This window comes from Ranitomeya imitator, chromosome 7 (assembly GCF_032444005.1).
Source record: "Ranitomeya imitator isolate aRanImi1 chromosome 7, aRanImi1.pri, whole genome shotgun sequence".
Lineage (NCBI taxonomy): Eukaryota > Metazoa > Chordata > Amphibia > Anura > Dendrobatidae > Ranitomeya > Ranitomeya imitator.
The window spans coordinates 70,117,245-70,137,588 of record NC_091288.1 but is presented as its reverse complement, the minus strand read 5'-3'; the positions used below and the strand labels follow the sequence as shown (position 1 = coordinate 70,137,588).

Here is a 20,344-nt window from a genome sequence, read left to right as displayed (position 1 = left end):
AGACAGGCTTCGAAGGCCTAACATAACAAACTTGGGCTGGCTGTAGGCACTTTTAAATTGGTTCCAGGGGTACACGGGCAGCAGTGGTCTGGTCAGTGGAAGTCTAGTGGAAGGAGTGACCGCAGACAGGCTTCCAAGGCCTAACATAACAAAATTGGGCTGGCTGTAGGCACTTTAAATTGGTTCCAGGGGTACATGGGCAGCAGTGTATGGTCAGTGGAAGTCTAGTGGAAGGAGTGACGGCAGACAGTCTTCGAAGGCGTAACATAACAAAATTGGGCTGACTGTAGGCACTTTTAAATTGGTTCCAGGGTAACACGGCCAGCAGTGGCCTGGTCAGTGTAGTAGTTGTAGAAAGAAGGGACCGCAGACAGGCTTCGAAGGCCTAACATAACAAAAATGTCAAAACAATGGTATTGTCAGTGCCAGGCATTGAAGGATGTCAGCGCCTAGACTACACATTGGTGAAGCTGTGAGAGATAATTTTGCTAGTGGTAGAGCACTGTTTGAGCTGGGGGGGGGAACTGTCTTGTGGCCGGCGGTACAGGCACAGGGCCCCTCATATTACAACGGTGTGTCTGACGTTGGGTGCGCACCACCACCGCCAGAGACACTTTATTGTACTATGAGGGACCCAGTGGCAGTGCCGTCGACCAAAAGCGGCCACACCCACCTCTTCAGACAAACAGCACTCTCAAGGGTCCAAGCGCAAAGTGGCGATAGCACGGCCCCGTGTGGGGAGTTTGGCCATTTCGTGAGGTGGAAACATGTCGTATGCTGGACAATCAGGTGAAGAAAATTACGAGATTGGAAAAGTCATTCAGAATAGTCCACAGGCAAGACCTTTTCATAGGAAAGCTAGGTGTCAGCCGGGCAGGGTGGGGCAAAAGATTTTGAAATCCAGTTGTGGTTCATTTTAATGAAGGTTAGATCATCTACATTTTGGGTAGCCAGACGAGTCCTTTTTTCTGTTAGTATTGAACCTGCAGCACTGAATACTCTTTCTGATAGGACACTAGCTGCCGGGCAAGCAAGCTCCTGCAATGCATATTCTGCCAATTCTGGCCAGGTGTCTAATTTGGATGCCCAGTAATCAAATGGGAATGACGGTTGAGGGAGAACGTCGATAAGGGATGAAAAATAGTTTGTAACCATACTGGACAAATGTTGTCTCCTGTCACTTTGAATTGATGCTGCAGGACCTGTCCTGTCTGCGGTCATAGAAAAATCACTCCACAACCTGGTCAGAAAACCCCTCTGGCCAACGCCACTTCTGATTTCTGCCCCTCTAACACCTCTGGTCTGCTGGCCCCTGGAGCTCGTGTGAGAACGATCACGGGCGCTGTGTGCAGGGAATGCCAGAAGCAAACGGTCAACAAGAGTTGATTGTTTTGTTGCTAATATTAGTTCCAAGTTCTCATGTGGCATAATATTTTGCAATTTGCCTTTATAGCGAGGATCAAGGAGGCAGGCCAACCAGTAATCGTCATCGTTCATCATTTTTGTAATGCGTGTGTCCCTTTTGAGGATACGCAAGGCATAATCCGCCATGTGGGCCAAAGTTCCCGTTGTCAAATCTGCGGTTGTGCTTGGTTGAGGGGCAGTTGCAGGCAAATCTACGTCACTTGTGTCCCTCAAAAAACCAGAACCCGGCCTTGCCACGCCACCAATTTCCCGTGCCCCCGGGAAAGCTTCCTCATTAAAAATATACTCATCCCCATCATCCTCCTCATCCTCCACCTCCTCTTCGCCCGGTACCTCGTCATGTACACTGCCCTGACCAGACAATCGCTGACTGTCATCAAGGCTTTCCTCTTCCTCTGGTGCAGACGCCTGATCCTTTATGTGCGTCAAACTTTGCATCAGCAGACGCATTAGGGGGATGCTCATGCTTATTATGGCGTTGTCTGCACTAACCAGCCGTGTGCATTCCTCAAAACACTGAAGGACTTGACACATGTCTTGAATCTTCGACCACTGCACACCTGACAACTCCATGTCTGCCATCCTACTGCCTGCCCGTGTATGTGTATCCTCCCACAAAAACATAACAGCCCGCCTCTGTTCGCACAGTCTCTGAAGCATGTGCAGTGTTGAGTTCCACCTTGTTGCAACGTCTATGATTAGGCGATGCTGGGGAAGGTTCAAAGAACGCTGATAGGTCTGCATACGGCTGGAGTGTACAGGCGAACGGCGGATATGTGCGCAAAGTCCACGCACTTTGAGGAGCAGGTCGGATAACCCCGGATAACTTTTCAGGAAGCACTGCACCACCAGGTTTAAGGTGTGAGCCAGGCAAGGAATGTGTTTCAGTTGGGAAAGGGAGATGGCAGCCATGAAATTCCTTCCGTTATCACTCACTACCTTGCCTGCCTCAAGATCTACAGTGCCCAGCCACGACTGCGTTTCTTGCTGCAAGAACTCGGACAGAACTTCCGCGGTGTGTCTATTGTCGCCCAAACACTTCATAGCCAATACAGCCTGCTGACGTATGCCAGTAGCTGCCCCATAATGGGAGACCTGGTGTGCAACAGTGGCAGGTGCGGATGGAGTGTTTGTGCGACTGCGGTCTGTGGACGAGCTCTTGCTTCTGCAGGAGGACGAGGAGGAGGAGGAGGAGGAGGGGGTGCGAACGGCTACAGACAACTGTTTCCTAGACCGTGGGCTAGGCAGAACTGTCCCAAACTTGCTGTCCCCTGTGGACCCTGAATCCACCACATTTACCCAGTGTGCCGTGATGGACACGTAACGTCCCTGGCCATGCCTACTGGTCCATGCATCTGTTGTCAGGTGCACCTTTGTGCTCACAGATTGCCTGAGTGCATGGACGATGCGCTCTTTAACATGCTGGTGGAGGGCTGGGATGGCTTTTCTGGAAAAAAAGTGTCGACTGGGTAGCTCGTAGCGTGGTACAGCGTAGTCCATCAGGTCTTTGAAAGCTTCGCTTTCAACTAACCGGTAGGGCATCATCTCTAACGAGATTAGTCTAGCTATGTGGGCGTTCAAACCCTGTGTACGCGGATGCGAGGCTAAGTATTTCCTTTTTCTAACCATAGTCTCATGTAGGGTGAGCTGGACTGGAGAGATGGAGATCGTGGAACTAGCGGGGGTGCCGGTGGACATGGCAGACTGAGAGACGGTGGGAGATGGTATTGTTGCCGCCGGTGCCCTAGATGCAGTGTTTCCTACTACGAAACTGGTGATTCCCTGACCCTGACTGCTTTGGCCTGGCAAAGATACCTGCACAGATACAGCAGGTGGTGCGCTAAATGGTGGTCCTACACTGCCGGAAGGGATGTTGCGTTGATGACTAGCTTCATTGGCCGAGGGTGCAACAACCTTAAGGGACGTTTGGTAGTTAGTCCAAGCTTTCAAATGCATGGTGGTTAAATGTCTATGCATGCAACTAGTATTGAGACTTTTCAGATTCTGACCTCTGCTTAAGGAAGTAGAACATTTTTGACAGATGACTTTGCGCTGATCAATTGGATGTTGTTTAAAAAAATGCCAGACTGCACTCTTTCTAGCATCGGATACCTTTTCAGGCATTGCAGACTGAGCTTTAACCGGATGGCCACGCTGTCCTCCACCAGGTTTTGGCTTTGCCACGCGTTTTGGGCAAGATACGGGCCCGGCAGATGGAACCTGTGGCGATGTTGATGCCTGCTGCGGCCCCTCCTCCTCCTCTGCTTCAGAACTGCTGCCGCCTGCACCCTGTTCCCCCAATGGCTGCCAATCGGGGTCAAGAACTGGGTCATCTAATAACTCTTCTTGTACCTCCTGCGCAACTTCGTCTGTGTCACCGTGTCGTTCGGTGGTATAGCGTTCGTGATGGGGCAACATAGTCTCATCAGGGTCTGATTCTTGATCAGCACCCTGCGAGGGCAATGTTGTGGTCTGAGTCAAAGGACCAGCATAGTAGTCTGGCTGTGGCTGTGCGTCAGTGCACTCCATGTCAGATTCAATTTGTAATGGGCATGGACTGTTAACTGCTTCACTTTCTAAGCCAGGGACGGTATGTGTAAAGAGCTCCATGGAGTAACCCGTTGTGTCGCCTGCTGCATTCTTCTCTGTTGTTGTTTTTGCTGAAGAGGACAAGGAAGTGACTTGTCCCTGACCGTGAACATCCACTAACGACGCGCTGCTTTTACTTTTACCAGTTTCACGAGAGGAGGCAAAAGAGCTAGAGGCTGAGTCAGCAAGATAAGCCAAAACTTGCTCTTGCTGCTCCGGCTTTAAAAGCGGTTTTCCTAATCCCAGAAAAGGGAGCGTTCGAGGCCTTGTGTAGCCGGACGACGAACCTGGCTCCACAGCTCCAGACTTAGGTGCAATATTTTTTTCCCCACGACCACCTGATGCTCCACCACTACCACTACCCTCATTACCAGCTGACAATGAACGCCCCCGGCCACGACCTCTTCCACTAGACTTCCTCATTGTTTTAAAAACGTAACCAAACTAACGTTATTTGTTGCAGTCACACAACTTACACGGTGAGCTATAACTTCAGTATGATTTAGCTACCCCTTTACAGGTTGGTGAGACCACAGCGAAAATCAGGCCCAATGTTACACACTCTTTTTTTGGTGGCTGCAAATTAGAGAGATGCCCCACACGCAGGACTGTCACTGAAGCACAAATGTTAATATTAATGTCACACTATTATTTTTTTTTTATTTTTATTTTTTTCAGGAACACTTTAGAAACCCCCCAAAAAAAAAAAAATAGATTTTTGCAGGGAGAATTTAGAAAACAAATGTAACAAACTATATGCTTTCTATGGGCCACTGAGTGAGAGATGACGCACACAGGAATCAGGAGTGGCACACAAGCCCAGAGGCCAATATTTTTCTACCAATGATTGATGGAGTTATTTTCTCTGGTAGATTTTGGAACCCAAATCAAGGAAAAAAAATATAGGCTTTCTATGGACCACAATTGGAGAGAGAGAGAGAGAGAGAGAGAGAGATGGCACACCCAGGAGTCAAGACTGGCACACAAGCAGAAAGGCCAATATTAATCTCCCACTGTTTTTTTTTGGTTGTTTTTTTTTTTTTTTTTCAGGGAGACTTTAGAAAAAAAAATAATAAAAAAAATATGATTTTATCAGGAAGAATTTAGAAACCAAATAAAATAAAATGATTTTTTCAGGGAGAATTTATAAAACAAATAAAAACAAAAATAGGCGTTCTATGGCCCACTGACTGAGAGATGACGCACACAGGAATCAGGAGTGGCACACAAGCCCAGAGGCCAATATTTTTCTACCAATGATTGATGGAGTTATTTTCTCTGGTAGATTTTGGAACCCAAATCAAGGAAAAAAAATATAGGCTTTCTATGGACCACAATTGGAGAGAGAGAGAGAGAGAGAGAGAGATGGCACACCCAGGAGTCAAGACTGGCACACAAGCAGAAAGGCCAATATTAATCTCCCACTGTTTTTTTTGGTTGTTTTTTTTTTTTTTTTTTCAGGGAGACTTTAGAAAAAAAAATAATAAAAAAAATATGATTTTATCAGGAAGAATTTAGAAACCAAATAAAATAAAATGATTTTTTCAGGGAGAATTTATAAAACAAATAAAAACAAAAATAGGCGTTCTATGGCCCACTGACTGAGAGATGACGCACACAGGAATCAGGAGTGGCACACAAGCCCAGAGGCCAATATTTTTCTACCAATGATTGATGGAGTTATTTTCTCTGGTAGATTTTGGAACCCAAATCAAGGAAAAAAAATATAGGCTTTCTATGGACCACAATTGGAGAGAGAGAGAGAGAGAGAGAGAGAGAGAGAGAGAGAGATGGCACACCCAGGAGTCAAGACTGGCACACAAGCAGAAAGGCCAATATTAATCTCCCACTGTTTTTTTTTGGTTTTTTTTTTTTTTCAGGGAGACTTTAGAAAAAAAAATAATAAAAAAAATATGATTTTATCAGGAAGAATTTAGAAACCAAATAAAATAAAATGATTTTTTCAGGGAGAATTTAGAAAACAAATAAAACCAAAAATAGGCGTTCTATGGCCCACTGACTGAGAGAGAGAGAGAGATGGAACGCTTAGTACTGGCACACAAGCCCAAAGGGCAATATTAATCTCCCTTTTTTTTTCCAGGGAGAATTTCTAAAACCCAAAAAAAAAAAAAATAGGCTTTCTATGGCCCACTATTTGTGAGAGAGATGGGACGCTCAGGACTGGCACAGATGGCACGCTCAGGACTGGCACAGAAGCCCAGAGGCCAATATTAATCTCCCTTTTTTTCTGGGAGAATTTATAAAACCAAAAAAATATTTAAATAGGCTTTCTATGGCCCACTATTTGTGAGAGAGATGGCACGCTCAGGACTGGCACAGATGGCACGCTCACAACTGGCACACAAGCCCAGAGGCCAATATTAATCTCCCTTTTTTCAGGGAAAATTTATAAAACCAAAAAAAAAATTAAATAGGCTTTCTATGGCCCACTATTTGTGAGAGAGATGGCACGCTCAGGACTGGCACAGATGGCACGCTCACAACTGGCACACAAGCCCAGAGGCCAATATTAATCTCCCTTTTTTCAGGGAAAATTTATAAAACAAAAAAAAAAATTAAATAGGCTTTCTATGGCCCACTATTTGTGAGAGAGATGGCACGCTCAGGACTGGCACAGATGGCACGCTCACAACTGGCACACAAGCCCAGAGGTCAATATTAATCTCCCTTTTTTTCAGGGAGAATTTATAAAACCAAAAAAAAAATTAAATAGGCTTTCTATGGCCCACTATTTGTGAGAGAGATGGCACGCTCAGGGCTGGCACAGATGGCACGCTCAGGACTGGCACACAAGCCCAGAGGCCAATATTAATCTCCCTTTTTTTCAGGGAGAATTTATAAAACCCAAAAAAAAAATAAAATAGGCTTTCTATGGCCCACTATTTGTGAGAGAGATGGCACACTCAGGACTGGCACACAAGCCCAAAGGCCAATATTAATCTCCCACTGTATTTTTATCAGGGAGAATTTATACATCCCACAAAAAAAAATACAGAAAAATGAAAAGGCTTTCTATGGCCCACTATGTGAGAGAGATGGCACACACAGGGATGGCACTCTAGCAGAAATGCCAAATTGCCAATCTTAATCTCCCACCAAAAAAAAAAAAAAAAAAAAAAAAAAACAGGGAATGTCCTACAATTACTATCTCCCTGCCTGCAGTAATCTCAGCCAGGTATGGCAGGCAGCTACTATCTCCCTGCCTGCAGTAATCTCAGCCAGGTATGGCAGGCAGCAATAAGGAGTGGACTGATGCACAAATGAAATAAAAAGTGTGGACAAACAAAAAAGATAGCTGTGCAGAAAGGAAGGAACAAGAGGATTTGTGCTTTGAAAAAAGCAGTTGGTTTGCACAGCGGCGTACACACAGCAATGCAGCTATCAGGGAGCCTTCTAGGGCAGCCCAATGAGCTACAGCGCTGAGGGGAAAAAAAAAAAAAAAAAAACTTCCACTGTCCCTGCACACCGAGGGTGGTGTTGGACAGTGCAAATCGCTGCAGCACAAGCGGTTTTGTGGTTAATGGACCCTGCCTAACGCTATCCCTGCTTCTGACAAAGCGGCAGCAACCTCTCCCTAAGCTCAGATCAGCAGCAGTAAGATGGCGGTCGGCGGGAACGCCTCTTTATAGCCCCTGTGACGTCGCAGACAGCAAGCCAATCACTGCAATGCCCTTCTCTAAGATGGTGGGGACCAGGACCTATGTCATCACGCTGCCCACACTCTGCGTTTACCTTCATTGGCTGAGAAATGGCGCTTTTCGCGTCATTGAAACGCGACTTTGGCGCGAAAGTCGCGTACCGCATGGCCGACCCCGCACAGGGGTCGGATCGGGTTTCATGAAACCCCGACTTAGCCAAAAGTCGGCGACTTTTGAAAATGTTCGACCCGTTTCGCTCAACCCTAGTATTTATATCTCAATCTCAAAAAACGGGGTAACAGGTTCCCTTTAAGACCGTGTAGGTTGAAACATTCATTCCTTGCCCTGGGATTGCCCATATCTGCATATCTGTGCTTTTTAAGATGATGATAAATAAATGTCAAGTCTTAAGAATCATTTATCCTGTGGTCACTGGAGACAACTTTTCTTGCCCATTAAATTCAATTGGTGACCAAATCAAACGTATACACAACACCTTAAGGGGTGACAAAAAGCTTCCCAAGCAGCTAAAATTAGGGGCAGACATGATGGAAAGTGGCATCAATTGACCCACATTATAAATTTGCTAATGTCACAACAGCAGTCAGCCATGGGCCATGCATGAGGTATCAGGGTCTGGTTCAACATTTACAGCTTTGAATTGAAGTTTCAATGAAAACCTGGTGGTTAAGGGAGTGGTGTGAACCTTCCTTGCTGTGAGCCCTTACACCTCAACAGCTCCAATTTTATTTTTTCCAGATACACTGAAATGGTACAAAAATCAGTTTCATAGTGTACTATTGGTAGAAAAATGTAAGGAAAGTAGCACAGGTAGCTGAGAGAAAGTAAGTGCAGTCCTGCATGTCTGGGAACTCTATGTCTACAGGCAACACACATGAAGTAGACCCAATTTAAATTCTCCACAATTAAAAAAATTATTGTCATGCACCACTACAATGGCATCAATTTCCACAGAGTAGAAACAAGATAATAGGCCTCTGATACACCTTCCACTACAGATAACCCACAAGATGGAAAACCAACTTGGAGTCTCCACATTTCAAGAAATTGTTTGTAGCATCAGCAAAAGTAGGAAAAGCAGGCATAGAAGCCAAGACAAAGGTGGCACAGACTGCATTAATGTGAGATCAATATATGACACTAAAAAGGATTCTGTCGCCTAGTCTGCCCAGTCTGCAACTGGAGTGCAAAAGTCATTGCAGATTCATGACTTCATTCATTTTGATGAAAGTTAGGCGGTTTACACTTTCAGGGGACAGCTGGATGTGCTTATCCATCAGAACACCACCAGGACACCATTCAGCGGTACTGAAGAACAGGTTCTGAGAGAACACTGGCAGCCGGGCATGACAAAGGCTTCAAGGAGTGTCAGGCAAGCTCTGGCCACTCTTCTATTTTTGAAGACCAAAATGCAAAACCATCCGCTACAGTCATTCACAATGTGTCAGACTTGTACTATGTTCTGCTGGTGCACGGGTTGGTTTAAAACAAGTGTGAAATGACTCACAGAAATTGCTTATGCCACTTACAGTGCTGCTGCTAATGTTTTTGTGATGATGCCTTGACATTACTGGGGTTGGAAGTCTAGAACTATGATGCACACTGGGTGCGTCACTGCTGTTTTGGGGAAAACCACTCTTGAGATTGTCTACAAATGTGTATGCTTCCCTTGCCGGGAGAAGCATCTGGCAAAATGTACTCTTGTACTATGGATCTAACAGAGTGTCAAAACTAGTCATTCAGCACTATTTCTAGCCCTAAAAGTAAAGGCATCATGTTGAAGATAGTGCAGAAAGAAGGAACTCATGTGTTGAGTGCTTACATGAGGTCCAAGTCCATGATGTGTTGGTGGTGGGGTAACACCCAAGGTGGCTTTCTCCATCCCCTCCTCCAACCACGGACAGCAGAGAGGGGACCAATATCCACTTCTGTCTGCTGTGCGCCCATCAACTCTTCCCCCTAGCTCTCCTCAATTTGTTCATCAACTCCTGCACCTTCATTAACAGTTTCTCTGGTACCTTGAGCTTCCTCAATTGCTGTAATCCACCCTCCCATGGCACCCACCTGTGCGACGACAGTCCGAAATTTAGAGATATCGTTATCCCTTCTCCTCTGCTTCTAACTCTTCCTCTGGAACCACCACCTCCTCATGCAGACTATTCAAAGTGCGCTGCAGCATGTAAATGACTGGAATAGTGATACTGATGATGGCAAACATGATTTACACCATGTTCGTACTGCGTTGGCCCAGGCTATGCAAAAGGACATACTGCACTAGTGTTCATTGCGGCTGCCACAGTCGATTCAACATGTGCAGACTGGAATGCCACCATGTCATAAAATCGCAAATCAAATGGTTAGCCATTAGGTCAAAAGACATCTGTAGCAATGCAAGTCGATTACCTGCGGGGTGCGACCATCGGAAGTGACCACACAGCGACTGTGCATTCTACAGCAGGGCATCCAGGCTGGGATAGTGATGGAAAAATTGCTGTACCACTAGGTTGAGGACAAGAGCCATGCAAAGCAAGTGTGTGAGATGGCCAGGCGTAGGGCCACCACCTGGTTTGCATCATTATCGCACATGGCTTCCTTGGTTCCAGGATAAGTGGAGACAGTCATTGCTCTAACTCGGCCTGGATAGTTGTCCACAACCTTTGGGCTGTGTGACTGTGATCTCCATGACATATTAATCTTAACACTGCCTGATTGCGGTGAGCCATGGCCAGAATGTACACATACAGTGGGGCAAAAAAGTATTTAGTCAGTCAGCAATAGTGCAAGTTCCACCAATTTACATCATAGGTAGACCTCAACTATGGGAGACAAACTGAGAAAAAAAAATCCAGAAAATCACATTGTCTGTTTTTTTAACATTTTATTTGCATATTATGGTGGAAAATAAGTATTTGGTCAGAAACAAAATTTCATCTCAATACTTTGTAATATATCCTTTGTTGGCAATGACAGAGGTCAAACGTTTTCTGTAAGTCTTCACAAGGTTGCCACACACTGTTGTTGGTATGTTGGCCCATTCCTCCATGCAGATCTCTTCTAGAGCAGTGATGTTTTTGGCTTTTCGCTTGGCAACACGGACTTTCAACTCCCTCCATAGGTTTTCTATAGGGTTGAGATCTGGAGACTAGCTAGGCCACTCCAGGACCTTGAAATGCTTCTTACGAAGCCACTCCTTCGTTGCCCTGGCGGTGTGCTTTGGATCATTGTCATGTTGAAAGACCCAGCCACGTTTCATCTTCAATGCCCTTGCTGATGGAAGGAGGTTTGCACTCAAAATCTCACGATACATGGCCCCATTCATTCTGTCATGTACCCGGATGAGTCGTCCTGGCCCCTTTGCAGAGAAACAGCCCCAAAGCATGATGTTTCCACCACCATGCTTTACAGTAGGTATGGTGTTTGATGGATGCAACTCAGTATTCTTTTTCCTCCAAACACGACAAGTTGTTTTTCTACCAAACAGTTCCAGTTTGGTTTCATCAGACCATAGGACATTCTCCCAAAACTCCTCTGGATCATCCAAATGCTCTCTAGCAAACTTCAGACGAGCCCGGACATGTACTGGCTTAAGCAGTGGGACACGTCTGGCACTGCAGGATCTGAGTCCATGGTGGCGTAGTGTGTTACTTATGGTAGGCCTTGTTACATTGGTCCCAGCTCTCTGCAGTTCATTCACTAGGTCCCCCCGTGTGGTTCTGGGATTTTTGCTCACCGTTCTTGTGATCATTCTGACCCCACGGGGTGAGATATTGCGTGGAGCCCCAGATCGAGGGAGATTATCAGTGGTCTTGTATGTCTTCCATTTTCTAATTATTGCTCCCACTGTTGATTTCCTCACTCCAAGCTGGTTGGCTATTGCAGATTCAGTCTTCCCAGCCTGGTGCAGGGCTACAATTTTGTTTCTGGTGGTCCTTTGACAGCTCTTTGGTCTTCACCATAGTGGAGTTTGGAGTCAGACTGTTTGAGGGTGTGCACAGGTGTCTTTTTATACTGATAACAAGTTTAAACAGGTGCCATTACTACAGGTAATGAGTGGAGGAAAGAGGAGACTCTTAAAGAAGAAGTTACAGGTCTGTGAGAGCCAGAAATCTTGATTGTTTGTTTCTGACCAAATACTTATTTTCCACCATAAAATGCAAAAAAAATGTTAAAAAAACAGACAATGTGATTTTCTGGATTTTTTTTTCTCAGTTTGTCTCCCATAGTTGAGGTCTACCTATGATGTAAATTACAGACGCCTCTCATCTTTTTAAGTGGTGGAACTTGCACTATTGCTGACTGACTAAATACTTTTTTGCCCCACTGTATTAAGTTATTACAGAACAAAAAAATGACCTCCTCCTCTGACCTAGACACCACCCCTCCCTTCATCAAACATGTCCCCCCATTTCCCACTCCCATCATATAGCACCACTATCCTAGACAAGGTCAAAACAAAATTATTAGAGGAAACGCAATCATTTTCCGAATCTGACAGAATTTTGCCAACTTTGAGTAAAAATGCTTGGGAAACTGAACATGAATCCGAATGTGCTGCATTCGTGCCAAATTTGAGATTGGAGAATGTCTTCCGAACAGTTGGCTCATATCTAGATAGGAGTGGTGCCAGTAAAAGCAGAAGATGATGGCTGGTAAGTATATTGCTAGGAGCATGGATTAGCGAGATCACTGCAGTGGTGAAACAGCAAAAAAAAAACCTGGAGTGGTGGTTTAAGACCTGTAAGAAAAACTCCCCCTTTGTTTTGTACGCTGTCTTCCTCCACTGCTTACCCAAAATGTAATACCCTTCTTTTCTGCCTTTGCCATGTTTTTTTGGTTCTGCATGCAAATCTAAAATTTCTAGATCCCTGTGTTTTGTTGCATAAAAATTATTGAGATGTCTCATTTGCCCTAGAATCTCGGGTTCTCTCGTATTATCATATGGGCTGGGCTAGTAAGGTCAAAATTCCCCTTAACTACATTACTTATAGCAATGGGTACCATGATTGAAATTGAAAATTAATGACTTGATTAGAATCATAAAATCATAGAATGATAGAGTTGGAAGGGACCCCCTGCGTCATCTGGTCCAACCCCCTGCTCAAAGCAGGATTCACGAAATCATCCCAGACAGATGTCTGTCCAGCCTCTGTTTGAAAACTTCCACAGAAGGAGAACTCACCACCTCTCGTGGCAGCCTGTTCCAGTCATTGATCACCCTAACTGTCAAAAAGTTTTTTTCTAATATCTAATCTGTGTCTCCTCCCGTTCAGTTTCATCCCATTGCTTCTAGTCTTTCCTTGTGCAAGTGAGAATAAAGATGATCCTTCTACAATGTGACAGCCCTTGTGATATTTGTAGACAGCTATTAAGTCTCCTCTCAGTCTTCTTTTTTGCAAGCTAAACATTCCAAAATCCTGCAACCGTTTCTCATAGGACATGGTTTGCAGACCGGTCACCATTCTGGTCGCTCTTCTCTGAACTTGCTCCAGTGTGCTGATGTCTTTTTTAAAATATGGTGCCCAAATCTGGACACAGTATTCCGGGTGAGGTCTGACCAAAGAGGAGTAGAGGGCAATAATGACTTTGCGTGATCTAGACTGTATGTTTCTGTTAATTCATCCCACAATTGTATTTGCCTTTTTTGCTGCTGCATCACACTGTTGACTCATGTTCAGTTTATGATCTATTAGTATACCCAAGTCTTTTTCACATGTGCTGTTGCTTAGCCCTAATCCTCCCATTCTGTATACTGTATTTTCATTTTTATTGCCCAGATGTAGTACTTTGCATTTTTCCTTGTTAAAAGGCATTCTGTTAGTTGCTGCCCACTGCTCCAGTTTATTTATATCCTTTTGATTAGAGAACATATGGCTTTTATATTTCAGTTGTGAACCGAGAAAGAAGTTTTCAATATTAGAAGAAAGAGTGCCAAGTACTGACAAAACAGGTAGAGGTTTATACCAGGTGAGACAACTGAAATTCAATTTAGTATTGCATTTCTGTCTATTTGTCTGCATGTCGTGCCAGCAAAAGATTTTGGAATCATACAAAGGATTTTTGTGGATATTGTCCACTCTGCTGAACAAATGGAGATCTGGACGTATTGGTGAAAAGGAATGGTGGTTTTATTCAAAGCGTTTCGAAGTCTATATATGACTTCTTCCTCAGGAAATACCGCACACATCAGTGCCGCACTCCTGGCACTGACTGACAGCAGCTCAACGTTAGGTATGGCTGTCAGTCAGTGCTACAGGTGCCCTCACACAGTCACCACTCTATGTACAGCTCTATGAACCCACTGTTAACACCATCTCTGTGTCTGAAACCGGAATATTATTGGGAGCAATAAAGTTCATTTCCTCCTGGCAGCAGGGGTGCAAGTGCTGGCACCAGGCAAGTTCAGTACTCTATTAACCTGCAGATTAACCTCATATCTGCAGGTTAATAGCATTTTTTCATGTGACAGGTTCACTTTCAGGCAATAATTTAGAACAGCTTACTATCAATAAAGACTGTTGTGATAGGCTGTTCATCATAAACACTGACTAGGCATGAGTAAGTTGATTTGAAACATATGCTGAACCCAGTAAATTCGAACAATTTGTGATTTGATTTTCATTAATTGCCAAAAATGATCACCAGCATTTCACACAACGAAGAAGATTTCATCAGCCAGAGAAGACTCATATAACCTCAGAAATGGCAAAGTGGGCTTCCTCATAATGCATTGCAGCTATTATTTCACATGATGTAGCTCAACCAATCAGGAAGGACTATTATAGCCTATATAAAAGCCAAGGCAGGGAATTAATTTTACAGTGAATCTGGATAGTGACATAAGCCCTGATGAAGTCACTGTAAGTGAGGTAAAACATGCTGTGAAAATTGCCTTATTTTAATAACTCACATAGGAGAGAGTAATTAACCCCTTAAAGATGCAGCCAATTATGGTTTTTTCATTTTTATTTTTCCTCTCCTTTTTCAAGTGGCCATCACTTTTTATTTATCCATCAACCTAGACCTTTGAGGGTTTGTTTTTTTGCAGGATGAGTTCTAGCTTTGAATGTCACTTTTCACTTTACCAGATAGAGGGAAAAAGTCAAAAGAATAATAAGTGCAGTGAAATGGTGTTTTGGAGCTGTACGTAATTTATAGAGTTAATTGTGCAGTAAATAATAAGATGACCTGATAGCATGATTCTCCAGGTCAGTATAATTACAGTAATATTAAATGTATACTGTAAAATTTCACTATCTAGGAGGCTTTAAAAACTTTAGAATGTTTTAAAAAAAAAATTTTTGTTCCCTATTTCCGAGACCCGTAACTTTTTTTTTTCCATCAATGGAGCTATGAGAGGGCTTCTTTTACTGCATGGTGAACTGATATTTTTAGTTATACATTTTTGGGACTACATACTATGCTTTAATTAATTTTAAGGTATTTTTTCATTGGCAGTATAGTAACAAAAAATGTCAGTTTAACAGTCTTGATTTATTTTTCTTTACAACAATTGACGTAAGACTTTAACAGTTCTGACTTTTATAGATGCTGTGATGCCAGATATTTATATATATTTTTTTAATTCTGAAAAGTTTATGCCTTGAGCTGAAATCTACATAATGCTAAAAATTGATACACTGACCATAATTAACAGACACAAATACATAAGGAAAGTATTGTTTCCGTCAATTGAATACCCCTAATAGGCACTGATAAATTCCCCTCTAGTGTGGTTAGGGTGCACTGGAAAATAGTTTTGTAGTTCACTGGGGTGGAATTAAATGAATGTCCCTGCAATAGAGTCCCAAGTTGAGAATCCAGAGGAAAACCTTAAGAGATCTTCAAACTGTTTTTGAACTAATAAGGGTTCAAGAGTTCAGGAAAAATCTTCATGCAGATGGTCGTGCTCCAGCCGTGGCCGGTAGCTTGCTCCAGCCGGGGCCGGTAGCTTAGTTCATGGAGCTAAGAATGTGGACAAGGGAATCCTTGCATGTGACGTCACAGTGAACAAGAAGACAGTAACATCTGGTGGTCAGAATACTCAACTTTCCTGCGCATTTCGGCAAACTTTGGCTTACTTCATCAGGGAGTGAGGAGACTCGGTTGTTGTTTATGACCATTATCTCAACTGATAACCCTATGTTTACTCCTGGTATTCTTTTGCATGGAAACAACAACACCAACCTGATTCTCTGCCCCCCAAAAACCCTGGGTAATCATCAAGAACATAATATTAAATATAAAATATAATACTTAAAATTCTATTATCTTTATTCCTATTTATTAAAACCTTTTGATTCATCAATACAATTAAAACTCCTTGACACTTACCTAGATGGATAAATGTATAAATCAATTCATACATAAAATTAAACTGGTCAAAATAAATTAAAATATTAACCACCCTGGTATGTGTATAAGGATTGTGCATACATATACCGTACATACTCCCCACACACCTAATACACTATGGTGCAATACTCTTTCCTAAACAAGCAATAGAATTTTAATACTGGGAAAAAATATATAAAAAGTAAATAGAATTAGATAATATGAGACTATGAGCCAAGGTGAGAAGTAAAAAAAATAATTTGGACAATATTGTAACCTCACTTGGCAAAGGTTAGATACTACACTATTATTCCTTGATCCCTTTCTTCTTTGATGGAGATTACATGATATCATTAAAAAGCAAATAGCACAATTTCACTATGTTTATTCCATATTCCACAATGTATAGTTTTCACATTACTTTATTTTTAACTGGGAAATAGGGTGATTTTAATCTTTTTTTTTGTAAATTAATTTACAAATGAGACTAAACGGTCTGATTGATCACAAAAGTCTAAGAAGGATAATTTATTGACTGTTTTATAAATTGTAAAAAGCATGACAATTCTGTCAATGCAGTGTGTTATTAACGAGCTGCTAGTTAGTATCAGTTACCATCTGTTAATATGGTGAAGTCACTTGGACATAAAGCTGTGTTGGTATTAAAAATCTCGATAAAGCGTTGAATACAGTCATAGAAGATCTCAGAGTGTTGCACGCCTATTTTTCAAAGCAATTGAAGGCTTTACACATTTTTGTGATTTGCAGTGAATCAATTCACTGTGAATCAAATTTTGAGGAAAAATTTGGCAAAGCAGGTGAATTCTAATCTCAAAAGATTCATTGATGTCTAAAGGCCCCGTCACACATAGCGACGCTTAAGCGATCCCGACAACGATACGACCTGTCAGGGATCGTTGCTGCGTCGCTATGTGGTCGCTGGTGAGATGTCAAACAGTGAGATCTCCCCAACGACGCAGCAGCGATGCGGCGACCTGTAGCGACCTGTACAACGATGCTATTTCATGACGATTCAATGGGACGTCCTGTCAACGAGGTCGTTGGTAAGGTGTCAAACACAGCGATGTGTGCTACCCAGCGGGACCTCAACGATCAAAAAATGGTCCAGGCCATTCCGACACGACCAGCAATCTCACAGCAGGGGCCTGGTCGCTGCTACGTGTCACACATAGCGAGATCGCTACTGAGGTCGCTGTTGCGTCACAAAACTTGTGACTCAGCAGCGATCTCGCTAGCGATCTCGCTATGTGTGACGGGGGCTTAAGGCTGACTATTATAAGAACATGCAGATTGCTTTAATGACTATACCTGCAATGGCTTTTACTATCCCATTGGTCGGGGTTTATTTAAAGCACCTGCTAATTCAGTTCTGTAAAATAATATTTAAGTCAACTGGAGTTTCACTTTAAACTATAAGAAAGATACATGTAGAGTTAAATTCCTTGAGCTCTTCTGTATGCTAGCATAAATGATGTCAGTGCTATTAGTTGGATGTGAATTTCATATTAAAAATGACCATCCTCCATGTATCAGTATTAGCATCAGATTTATGCTTGATGGGTCCTCTTGGAAATATTACACAGCGTAGCATGTCATTGTCAATTGATCTGGACGCAACATGTTACGGCATTGTCACTTTGTCCTTTCGTTTAATACCCTAGTGTAACATTAGCTTCGAAAGACCCTGTAGTTGTTATTTTATTGCATCCTGACCAATTCCATAGCGGCTGTGAACAGTGAATTTTTCACTTAACTTAATCTTAAGATTCCTGCATTGTCAACCTCACAATACCTGTGGCCATCCCTTTAATCAATCTTGTTTCTCGTGTGGCCATAGATGGATGACATGAGAACTTTGATGTTGACCCCAGATGAGAAACTGGCCCGTCATCTAAACCGGAGGTTCCAGCATGTAGACAGCTGGATCCTGCCACAAGACACCACGGAAACATCATTACCCCTTTCCAGAAAATGCCAGCCGGTAAGATGTTCTTTATCTCTGCCACATCTTTATCTTATGACACAGTTGAAACTAAAGTAGTGTATGGTCAGACTTTTTTTTATTTTATTTACACTGTAACACAATCTGGGGAAAAATGCAAAATGCATATAAAAACAATCAAGTTTGTAATGTACTAGTCATCAAAATTCTCTCCGTTCTCATGCACAAAGGGATTTTTAATTCTATAGTGTCCTGCTCATTGCCTAGGTTACAGCTACCTCTGTAATTTATCAGAGTTGGCTGGATGCTTGCTTACAAGCTCATTACTGTAGAGTTTGTATGTGCGGCTCAGAATCTACCAGGATCACTAGATCAGGCAAAATTCTGTGCCCCTGTGCTTCTTTGATGCTGTAGAGGCAAAGCTGCCTCTGTTAGTAGAATTAGAGAAGGCACAGTTTGGACCAAACAATCAGCAGCACTGACTCTATCGTGTCAGCAAGTGCTAAGTGTTGGGCCAGATTCACAAGCCACAGTTTTCGTTGCCAAAACTATGACTGAATAAAAAAATGAGTTCCCCATATACAGTGGGGAAAATAAGTATTATTTGATACATTGCCAATTTTGCAAGTATTATCACCTACAAAGAATGGGGAAGTCGGAAATTTCTATCTTAGGTACACTTCAACTGTGAGAGACAGAATCTTTAAAAAAAAGAAATCCAGAAAATCACATTGTATTATTTTTACATAATTAAATTGCAAATAAATAAGTGTTTGATAAAATAGAAAAACAGAACTTAATATTTGGTACAGAAACCTTGTTTTGCAATTACAGAGGCCTGACATTTCCTGTAATTCTGCACACACTGCAATAGGGATTTTGACCCACTCCTCCGTACAGATCTTCTCCAGATCTTTCATGTTTTGGGCTGTCACTGGGCAGCATTCAGTTTCACCTCCCTCCATATATATTCTATTGGGTTCAGGTCTGGAGACTGGCTAGGCCACTCCAGGACCTTGAAATGCTTTGTACGGAACCACTCCTAAGTTGCTTTGGCTGTGAGTTTGGGGTCATTGTCATGATGGAAGACCCAGCCACGATCCATCTTCAACGCTCTTACTGAGGGAAGGAGGTTGTTGGCCAAAATCTCGCAATAGATGACCGCCTACATCCTCCCTTCCATACGGAGCAGGCATCCTGTCCCCTTTGCAGAAAAGCACAACAAAAGTATGATGCTTCCCCACCATGCTACACGATTGGGACAATGTTCTTGTGGTTGTACTCAACCTTCTTTCTCCAAACATAGCGAGTGGAGTTGATACCTAAAAGTTCTATTTTGATCTCATCTGGTCTCCACCTTCTCCCATGCCTCATCTGGATCATCCAGATGGTCATTGGCGAGCCTCAAATGGGCCTGGACATGTGCTGACGTGAGCAGGGGGACCTTGCGTGCCCTGCAGGATTTTATTCCATGATGGCGTAGTGTGTTACTAATGGTAATGTTTGATACTGTGGTCCAAGCTCTATTCAAGTAATTGACCAGGTCCTCCATTGTAGTTCTGGGCTGATTCCTGACTTTCTCCAAATCATTCTTACTCCACGAGGCGAGATCTTGCATGGAGCCCCAGACCAAGGAATATTGACAGTCATCTTGTGTTTCTTCCATTTTCTAATAATTGTGCCAACAGTTGTTGCCTTCTCACCAAGCTGCTTGCCTATTGTCCTATAGTCCTTCCCAGCCTTGTGCAGATCTACAATTTTGTCACTGGTGTCTTTAGACAGCTGTTTGGTCTTAGTCATGGTGGAGTGGTTGGAGTGTGTTTTATTGAGTGTGCGGACAGGTGTCTTTTATACAGGTAATAATGAGTTCAAACAAATGCAATTAATACAGGTAATGAGTGCCGAGTAGGAGGGCTTTGTATAAAGAAAAACTAACAGGTCTGTGAGAGACAGAATTCTTGCAGGTTGGTAGGTGACCAAATACTTATTTCATGCAAAAAATGCAATTTAATTATTTAAAATTCATGCAATGTGATTTTCTGTTTTTTATATTTAGATTCCATCTCATACAGTTGAAGTGTACCGACGATAAAAGTTACAGACCTCTCCAAACTTGCAGAATCAGCAGTGCATCATATACTTATTTTCCCCACTGTACATTGGTTTACGGTCAATTTGAAATCTATTAAAAATGTACACTCAGCTGAGCAAAATTTATGCATGCTTTTAGGGATGCTGGGATGATAGCAGGAGCAGAAGAGTGCATTGAATTTAGCTTGAGATATTCCATATTTATTTGATTTGGAAAAAAAGCACAGATGTCAACCAACATTTTGACCTATTCAAAGATCTCTTT

General features: G+C 42.9%; 1 protein-coding gene across 1 annotated transcript in view; it reads left to right on the top strand.

The window, feature by feature from the left end:
• Positions 1 to 20,344, top strand: part of LOC138645862 (uncharacterized) — a 349,954-nt gene that overhangs the window by 269,310 nt on the left and 60,300 nt on the right. The window contains exons 7-8 of the mRNA XM_069735368.1: positions 13,580 to 13,658; positions 17,884 to 18,027. Coding sequence (XP_069591469.1) covers positions 13,580 to 13,658; positions 17,884 to 18,027 — 223 coding nt within the window. The remainder of the gene's footprint in view (positions 1 to 13,579; positions 13,659 to 17,883; positions 18,028 to 20,344) is intronic.